This window comes from Oncorhynchus tshawytscha, linkage group LG14, assembly GCF_018296145.1.
Source record: "Oncorhynchus tshawytscha isolate Ot180627B linkage group LG14, Otsh_v2.0, whole genome shotgun sequence".
NCBI lineage: Eukaryota > Metazoa > Chordata > Actinopteri > Salmoniformes > Salmonidae > Oncorhynchus > Oncorhynchus tshawytscha.
The window spans coordinates 16,389,212-16,399,549 of NC_056442.1; the positions used below are offsets into that span (position 1 = coordinate 16,389,212).

The following is a 10,338-nucleotide window of genomic DNA, read 5'->3' on the forward strand; positions in this document are numbered from 1 at the left end:
ACATCATTGAAATAGTTTTAGAAACTTCAGAGTGTTTTCTATCCAATACTAATAATCTGCATATATTAGCAACTGAGACTGAGGAGCAGGCCATTTACTCTGGGCACCTCTGGACACCTTTCATCCAAGCTACTCAATAGTGCCCCTGAAGCCATAAGAAGTTAAAGGGGCAGCGCCACATTGATAAACTACTCCATTTCCGGGCCAATAGAAATTATGTTCTGGCCAGTGAGAAAAAAGTTAACGTTGGACTATGTCATAGCCTACGAATGTGATCGTGATGGGTGTGGTTTACTAGACCAGGTCATGAGATCAGGAAAAACTTTTGAACTGTGGTGCCACCTCTGCAGCTATCATTTTTATATCTTAATAATAGTCCATGGTCGATTGGCTGAGGTTACTGTCAGTCATTTAAAATCAAATCGTATTCGTCATGTGCTTTGTAAACTACAGGAATAGATTAACAGTGAAATGCTTACATATGGCCCCTTCCCAACAAAACCAAAATTTCAAGTAGAGAAATAATATAAAAGTAATAACACGTAATAATAAATACACGATGAATAACAATAACCTGGCTATAAATCAAATCAAATTTTATTGGTCACATACACATGGTTAGCAGATGTTATTGCAAGTGTAGCGAAATGCTTGTGCTTCTACTTCCAACAGTGCAGCAATATCTAACATGTAATATAACAATTCCACAACTACCTAATACACACTAATCTAAGTAAAGGAATGGAATAAGAATATATACATGTAAATATGAGCAATGACAGAGCAGCATTGGCAAGATGCGATAGATAATATAAAATACAGTATATACATATGAGATGAGTAATGCAATATTTTTCACGATTATTAAGGTGCCATTATTAAAGTGACGAGTGATCCATTTATTAAAGTGGCCAATGATTTCAAGTCTGTGTAGGCAGCAACCCCTCGGTGTTAGTGATGGCTGTTAAACAGTCTGATGACCTTGAGATAGAAGCTGCTTTTCAGTCTCTCGGTCCATGCTTTGATGCACCTGTACTGACCTTGCCTTCTGGATGATAGCGGGATGAACAGGCAGTGGCTCGATGGTTGTTGTCCTTGATGATCTTTATGGCCTTCCTGTGACATCGGGTGGTGTAGGTGTCCTGGAGGGCAGGTAGTTTGCCCCCGGTGATGCGTTGTGCAGACCTCACTACCCTCTGGAGAGCCTTACGGTTGTGAGCGGAGCAGTTGCCGTACCAGGCGGTGATACAGCCCGACAGGATGCTCTCGATTGTGCATCTGTAGAAGTTTGTGAGTGCTTTTGGTGACAAGCCAAATTTCTTCAGCCTCCTGAGGTTGAAGAGGTGCTGCTGCGCCTTCTTCACGATGCTGTCTGTGTGGGTGGACCAATTCAGTTTGTCTGTGATGTGTACGCCGAGGAACTTAAAACTTACTACCCTCTCCACTACTGTCCCATGGATGTGGATATTTAGCAGTCTTATGGTTTGGGGGTAGAATCTGTTCAGGGTGCTATTGATTCCAGAATTGGTGCATTGGTACTGCTTGCCATGTGGGAGCAAAGAGAAATGTCTATGACTTGGATTGCTGGAGTCTAACTATTTTTAGGGCCTTGCTCTGACACCGCCTGGTATAGAGTTTCTGGATGCCAGGGAGCTCGGCCCTAGTTATGTACAGTCACTTGTCTTGTATGCAAAATAAAAATGGCTGAAATCGAGGAGCCATGTGCAGTCATACAGAAGCAAGGCAGTAGATCTATTTATAACTCACACTGAGTTGGCGCCTCAGAGCAACACTTGATCTCTCTGCAGACAACTCTTCACCATATCAGTAATAACGTCCCTGCTACATGGAAAGGGGGAATTGTCAGGTTTTGCTAATTTGATATCAAAATGCCTGTAAATCAGACCAGATCCAAGATGAGAGATCAGAATGACCCGATCAACAGACTGGAGTTTATTTCACTGAACCAGCCTCTCAGAAATAGCAACGAGGCACGGGGGACATTAAGACGGCCTGGTTCACTGAAACGCCAGCCAAGCCAACAGCAGCAACCTCAAAATGTGCAGCAGGAGCCACTTGAAAATAACACTGAGGACCACAGAGAATCTGTTAAACTTCCAGACGAGGATTGCATACAACTCAACCCCTCGTTTAAGGCCATTGCAATGAACTCTCTTTTGGCGATTGATATATGCATGTCCAAAAGGCTTGGGGTTTGCGCATATTCTCACTCCTCATGGGGCAGTGTGCGCTCCATGGTCAACCTGCTTGCAATCACTGGTCATGGCATCCCTTGGATTGTTGGCACAATTATATGTCTCACCAGAAGCAACACAATGGCAGGACAAGAAGTTCTGGTCAATTTGCTTCTTGGTAAGTGATTAAATTTTTCGATTTACCTTTTCGTCATCAAATGTGGCAGACTCGAATCATTCAAGCAAAAGGAACACTTCTTCACAGTGTTTTTTTCTGACTGAATTTTGTTTTTGTTTCCACCACTCTTGAGGAGTATTAATAGGCTGTAGTCTGTGCATTTAATTCCATCGCTTATGTACAGCTTATTCAAATCAAATTATATGTGCCACATGCAATGAATACAACTGGTGTAGACTTCCCAACGATGTCCAAAATAAAATAGTAGCACGAGGAATACAAAAAATACACAAGAATGGAGCTACCTGTACCAGATCAATGTGCAGAGGTATTTCAGGTCAATAGTACATAGGGCTGTTGCGGTGACTGTATTACCGCCACACCAGCGGTCACGAGTCATGAAGGCAGTCAAATTCCACGTGACCGTTTAGTCACAGTAATTAGGCTTCCCCAAGCTATGATGCTGCTGCTGGTCATTAGTAGCCTACCAAACTTGCTTAACTGCCTGGTACTCAGCACTCTATTGTCCCTCTAATCACTCTGACATCAATGCAAATGTATTCTAAAATCTAATCAAACACTTCATGAGAGTCCATGCGCTCATGTTGCACAACATTTCTATAGGCTATGCAATTGCCGGAGAAAACAGAGTGATGGCCCCTAATAAATGACGAGGATCCCATCAGCTTTCTATAGGCTAGGCCTACTATATTTATTTGAAAATAAACTAAGAGGAAAAGCGTCCTCCATTCGCTATTTGAATGCGTAGATGACATGTATCTTTTCCCGCTGCCCCTGTTTCAATATAGGTACAGGATTATGGTCCATTCTAAATCAAAACAAATTTCACACATATATTTTTTAGTATATGTTAAGACAATATTATATCAAGAATAGTCTGATGGGTGACAATATTATCACTTGTGAATTTTTATATTATCACTTGTGAATGATGCCCAGTATAAGAAACGATTCCTTTTGTTGTTGTTGACTTTTTCGAATCATAGTCGCACACCCCGTGTAGCCTAGCCCATAGGCCTATATGTTGTAATAAGGTTTAAAGTGGCCAAATAACTTCAAGTTAAGCACAATCTGCTTTACAAGGGGTGTAGAGCCTAACTGGCATACAAGTTGGGGGAGGATCATTTTCAGCATAAAAATGCACCTTTATAATAGAAGAATTACATGAATAATTTAATTTGCGGTCACTTTTGATAATGCTGTTTTCTGCTAATGGAACATTCGCTCTTGTAGCCTACTACCATGTGCACATTGCTGCGCTTATAATGTCAAGAAATAATATTTTATACTATGGGGGATAGTAAATTGACATAGGCAAGTGCTTTTGCTGTTCGTTAGGCCTACTCATCTTGTTGGCTGACGAAAAGTAAATATGGACAGTTCTTCCAATATCTTCATTTTGCACCTTGGAATTGCATAAAGACGCATGCAGTTGCGTCCCCAATGTGTCTGTCTTCACTTATAGCCTGTGAGAAAGACCCGATCACCTGATGGAGCGCAGCACTCAGAAAAGGGCACAACGGCCACTAACCACAAAAGGCATGGATTTTTTTGCGTGCATAACGGCCACACATATTCTAGGCATTATCAAGTGCTTGTCAAATTGTGAATGAGTGACTGATGTAGTGTGTACAGCCTGCACAAAAAAACGAAGCAGAGCTCATGCCTTTCAAGCGACTTTTTTCAAAATCATCATTAGAGTGGCATCATGCAGCCTTACAATGTATTAAAAATCATCAAAACATGTAGCCCAACATTTGTAGAACAACTAAAGTTACATTAATAACTCTAAATTAAGCATATATAAACTACTGTTCAAAAGTTTGGGGTCACTTAGAAATGTTCTTGTTTTGAAAGAAAAGCTATTTTTTTGTCCATTAAAATAACATCAAATTGATCAGAAATACAGTGTAGACATTGCTAATGTTATAAATGACTAATGTAGCTGGAAATGGCAGATGTTTTATGGAATATCTACATAGGTGTACAAAGGCCCATTATCAGCAACTCCAGGATGCTGGCCTTCTAGGGAGAGTTGCAAAGAAAAAGCCATATCTCAGACTGGCTATTAAAAAGAAAAGATTAAGCTGGGCAAAAGAATAGAGACACTGGACAGAGGAACTCTGCCTAGAAGGCCAGCACCCCAGAGTCGCCTCTTCACTGTTGACATTGAGACTGGTGTTTTGCGGGTACCATTTAATTAAGCTGCCAGTTGAGGACTTAGGTGTCTTCTTCATACTATAAAATAATGCCACGGAATTTCTCTAGGCATTTTAATTACTATAAAAAAATGCCATTGGAACTTAAGAAAATCTTATCTGCTAAATTAACTAGTGTAGCCCTCAGCCATTTGGCATAGCCAGATCAGGACTTAACATAAGGACAACTCAGAGTATGCTATTCTGTTCTTCTTAAATAGACTACATTTTCTTCATATCATGCATCTTTAGACCTGTCTAAAATAAATATTTATTGTGAAGTTGTAGGCTATATTACATGGATTCATTATACCTTTTTAAATGTTTCAAAGGTCTGCATCAGTGGCTTGTAGGCTGTGTGCATAAGCCAGGAGATGCTAAATGTGTTTATGTTAATTAATGGTCAATTAACGGGAGACTGACAGATATTTCCTTGACATTCACCGGCTGACGAAATTTCGTGACCGCCATAGCCCTATATGTAAATGAAGTTAGGGTAAAGTGACTAGGTGTCAGGATAGATAATAATAAGAGTAAAATAAGAACAGAGTAGCAGCAGGAAATGAAGAGTAAAAGTGTGTGAGTGTGCCTGTGTGTGTGTAATGTTTATGTACTGTATGTGTTTTTGTGTTGTTTCGGTGTGTGCGTATGTGCGTATGTAGTGTATGTGAATGTGTGTGTTTTTTTTGTGGGAGTGTCAATGTTGTGTATGTGTGTGAGTGAGTGTGTATATGGTGTGTGTACAAAACATTTGGAACACCTTCCTAATATTGAGTTGCACCCCACTTTGCCCTCAGAACAGCCTTAATTCTTCAGGGCATGGACTCTACAAGGTGTCGAAAGCGTTCCACAGGGATACTGGCCCATGTTGTCTTCAATGCTTTCCACAGTTGTGTCAAGTTGGCTGGATGTCCTTTGGGTGGTGGACCATTCTTGATACACACAGGAAACTGTTGAGTGTGAGAAACCCCGCAGCGTTGCAGTTCTTGACACACTCAAACCGGTGCACCTAGTACCATGCCCTGTTCAAAGGCACTTTAATATTTTGTCTTGCCCTCTGAATGGCACACACACACTATCTCCTATCAGGGAGATGGAGTTGACAGTTGTGATTGTGACCATGGTGATGTCAATATTGTGTGTTTGAAATCTATCAAAAGTAGAGAACTTTACAGACCATAAGTGGTCTTGTGGCACTACATGTAATTAGGACATGAAGAAGGGGTTCTTATGCTGTAACTGACCCTGCTCAGTCCTGAATAATTTAGGATTTTTAACAAATCGGACGGAGTTGACCAAATCTCTGTATACATGTTTATGTAATTACAGAATTATTATTTAAAAATTCACAGAAGGCTATTTCAAGACACTACATAACATCCTTTTCCAGTTAATATTCATTATTGTCAGTTCTTTCATTTAAAAAAAAAATTGTGCAGAGTTTGAAATTGGGCTCCTCTGCTCGGGACAAAGGCATTTCCGCGCATAGAGCCGACATGGAAATGAATAATATAGAAAATATTCTACAATTCCCCAAATAAATATTTATCCTTATAAAATTGCCCTTGATGTTTTCAACTATAAAAGTTAAATTTCCGTCGGTCAAGAATCCCTGCTAGCAATTTTCCGACTGTATCAAAATACAGTGCCTTCATGAAGTAGTCATAAAGTAGCCTGAATTCAAAATTGATTACATAGGTTTTACAATACCCCATAATTACAGAAAAATCTCATGTACATAAGTATTCCCACCCCTGAGTCAATACATTTTAGATTCACCTTTGGCAACTATTAAAGCTGTGAGACTTCCTGGGTACAATATTTGAACATTATTCTTAAATAAATTATTCAAGCTCTGTCCAGTTGGTTGTTTATCATTGCTAGACAAACATGTATGTTTTGCCATAGATTTTCAAGCCGATTTACATAAAAACTGTAACTAGGGTACTCCGGGACATTCAATGTCATCTTGGTAAGCAATTCCAGTGAATATTTGGCCTTGTGTTTTAGATAATTGTCCTGCTGAAAGGTGAATTTGTCTCCCAGTGTCTGTTGAAAAACAATCTGAAACAGGTCTTCCTCTAGGCCTGTGCTTAGGTCTATTCCTTATCTTTTTACCCTAAAAAAACTCCCTAGTCCTTGCCGATGTGAAGCATACCCATAACATGATGCAAACACCACCATGCTTGAATATATGCGGGGTGGTACTCAGTGATGTATTGTGTTGGGTTTGCCCCAAACACAACACTTTGTATTCAGGACATAAAGTTAATTTCTTTGCCACGTTTTTTGCAGTTTTACTTAAGTACTTTATTGCCAACAGGATGCATGCTTTGGAATATTTTCATTCTGTACAGGCTTCCTTCTTTTCACACTGGCATTTAGGTTAGTATTGTGGTTGTATTGTGTTTTGTGTTGTTGATCCAGCATCAGTTGTCTCCTATCACAGCCATTAAACTCTGTAACTGTTTTAATGTCACAATTAGCCTCATGGTGAAATCCCTGAGCTGTTTCCTTCCTCTCTGGCAACTTAGTTAAGAAGCACGCCTGTGTTTTTGTAGTGACTGGGTGTATTGATACACCATCTCAATATAATCAATTTTAAATGAAGGCTGTAACACAACAAAATGTGTAACTGATAATAACTGGTTCATTATAATATGATACTAACAGATTATAAACAGTTCATGGATACTGACAAGGTTTATAATGGATTATGAGATCATCAAAAAGGGATAGTTCAGCCAAATTACACTTTGGTTTCCTTAACCTACTAGCAGTCTATGGACAAGGTAAGACAGCAATTCACGCTTTGGTTTTGTTTACCTGGCCACTATCTGCAATGCTATTTTTTGGGCATTTTTGTCCAAAAACCAGAGCAGTCAACTGCTCTCCAGACCCTAGAAACCCATTTGTGTGATTGGTACAGTAGGCTAGGCTAGATGGGCTGGAATCTACAAACAGGGACAGATTTGGTGCATGCCAACTTTAAAAACAAATGGTTGGCACTGGTGAATCTTGTACAGGTCCTAACTCAGATACACATGCTGTATTTACCCTACTGCCTATCATCTAGGTCTAGGATGTTTTCTGTTAATCCTTAACACCATTTCCTCTCCCTCCTCAGCGCTTTTACTGGATGTAATGACCGTCGCAGGTATGCAGAAACTCGTGAAGCGCAAAGGACCCTGGGAGATGACACCTGGCCTCTTTGATTACATAGCGATGGACATTTACTCTTTCCCAGCAGCACATGCAAGCCGGGCTGCCATGGTATCCAAGTTCCTTTTGTCACACTTAGTGCTCGCTGTCCCTCTACGCATCTTACTGGTGCTGTGGGCTTTCCTGGCCGGCGTGTCCCGCATCCTTCTTGGCCGCCACCACCTGACAGATGTGGGATTTGGTTTTGCATTGGGCTATCTCCATTTCAATCTAGTTGAAATGGTGTGGCTGCCCTCCAACACTTGCCAGACTTTAATCTCCATCGGGAAACTCAGTTGGATCCCCTTCTAATGGCAATATAAGCATTTTAGGCAACCCACAAAAGCTTGACATTCTCCTATCCCTCAGTCCCTATTTTTGTTAATTTCTTCTGTCACAACCACTCACTGGCCCTCATGTCATTTTAAATAGAAATCTATGAAGACATAATGTATGTTAATCACATTTACCCCTAGATAATAAGGTTATTTTCAGCTTTGACTGAATTTCTTTCTCCAGTGTAAATGCAGTATGCAAGGAAATGAATGCATCCTTGTGACACATTTCCGATGCCTTTCTGACTAGGGTTTATTTATTACATTTAGATCCGCAATTTTTAGTTTTGTCAACATTTATGACAATTAATTTTTCTTATAAAAAAACATGTTTTTAACACTCATTCTCTGGACCTGAAAGTGTATGTATTTAAAAATGGCAAGTATCAGTAAAACATTCATAAGCTATCAGGGATTTTGTGAAAGACACACTTTTACATGACTCACTATCAGATATTTTGTGTACAGTATGCATGAGAAGATACAGCTAACTGCCAAAGTTAACACTTGAGTAAATGAGGGACGCAAAGTATATTGATAGCAGTTAAAAAGCAATTAACATCCCATCATGCTTATGGTCATGTATGAAATGCCCAGTTGCCCATTACTTTGGCTACCATGGGAAGATGAAGAGATCTCAGTTACTTTGAAAGAGGGGTCTCAAAAGAGCATTATCAGGCCCAAAAATTTTTTTTCTCTCACTACTTTAATTTCTCTGCAGTCCATATTTAGCCTTACAACTGTGTTTTACCATTATATTTTAAGGACATTTAGGGCTACAAGTAGAATAATTTGACATGAACAGTTGCATTCATGAGTTGTATTGACAAATGTCAATTAAAAAAATTGTCTGCCAAACAAAAACATGACAAAATTAATTTCTGAGAATGCTGTAAGTACAGAAATTGTTTGCTCAGTGGGAAATGAATATCCAACTATTGTGTGGCTTGTGAGCATCATATACAGTTGAAGACAGAAGTTTACATACACTTAGGTTGGAGTCATTAAAACTTGTTTTTCAACCACTACACAATTTTTTTGTTAACAAACTATAGTTTTGGCAAGTCGGTTAAGACATCTACTTTGTGCATGACACAAGTAATTTTTCCAACAATTGTTTACAGACAGATTATTTAACTTTTAATTCACTGTATCACGATTCCAGTGGGTCAGAAGTTTACATACACTAAGTTGACTGTGAATTTAAACAGCTTGGAAAATTCCAGAAAATGATGTCATGGCTTTAGAAGCTTCTGATAGGCAATTTACATAATTTGAGGTGTACCAGGGTCATTGAAAATAAGAATGTTTTCTTAACTGACTTGCCTAGTTAAATAAAGGTAAAATAAAAAAATATTGATTTGAATTCAGATGGATGAAATTCTACTGGGTTAGGTTTGGTTCAATTCTATTAGAAAGTGGTTAATTTATCTTTGAACAATGAAATGTTACCAACAATCTTTTCATGTACTTTCTGATCTTGAATAGTGTATACATGCATGCGTCTATGTATTGGCATATCCATTAAACATAAATTATATCCTCAATTGATTTGCTGAAATGTGTATGTCACACATTTCAGCAAATCAATTGAGGATATAATTTATCCTTTGTATGGATGAGAACATAAGGGACAGTGCCCTTGAGATGCAGGTGCATTCTCATTTTACAGAGGTGTGCTCTATCTAGGACACCTTTAACAATACCCTCCTCTGCACTATACAGTAGCTGTACACTTTGTCTTACATGGCAAATAATTGTTTTATGTGCCTGAACCAAACACAATTTTAATATGTCAATTAAACTATTTATTCAATGGTATTCATCAACATAGTAATGTAATGCAATATTATGGACCTTTATCCCGTATATACACTACATAGCCAAAAGTATGTGGAGACCTGCTCGTCGAACATCTCATTCCAAAATCATGGGAATTCATATGGAGTTGTTCCCCCTTTACTAACAGCCTCTACTCTTCTGGGAAGGCTTTCCACTAGATCAAGGCTCTCCAACCCTGTTCCTGGAGAGCTACTGTATCATCCTGTAGACCTGATTCTAATAATAGGCTGGTTGATAAACTGAACCAGGTTAGTTACAACTGGGGTTGGAGCGAAAACATACAGGAAGGTAGCTCTCCAGGAACAGGGTTCGATAGCCATGCACTAGTTGTTGGAACATTGCTGTGGGACTTGCTTCCATTCAGGCTC

General features: G+C 39.2%; 1 protein-coding gene across 1 annotated transcript; it reads left to right on the forward strand.

Moving 5' to 3' along the window:
• Window positions 1-1,722: 1,722 nt before the first annotated feature.
• Window positions 1,723-9,091, forward strand: LOC112237855 (inactive phospholipid phosphatase 7). Its single transcript, XM_024406448.2, has 2 exons — window positions 1,723-2,373; window positions 7,720-9,091. The coding sequence occupies exons 1-2, from the start codon at window positions 1,890-1,892 to the stop codon at window positions 8,103-8,105; spliced, it is 870 nt and encodes a 289-aa protein (XP_024262216.1). The 5' UTR covers window positions 1,723-1,889; the 3' UTR covers window positions 8,106-9,091.
• The last annotated feature ends 1,247 nt before the right edge of the window (window positions 9,092-10,338 follow it).

What these genes read in the sequence shown, in the direction of transcription:
- LOC112237855 (XM_024406448.2), top strand. Translation starts at nt 1,890, where the DNA reads ATGCCTGTAAATCAGACCAGATCCAAGATGAGAGATCAGAATGACCCG. An exon ending in TCTGGTCAATTTGCTTCTTG is followed by an intron (nt 2,374 to 7,719) that starts GTAAGTGATTAA and finishes CTCCCTCCTCAG; the next exon opens with CGCTTTTACTGGATGTAATG.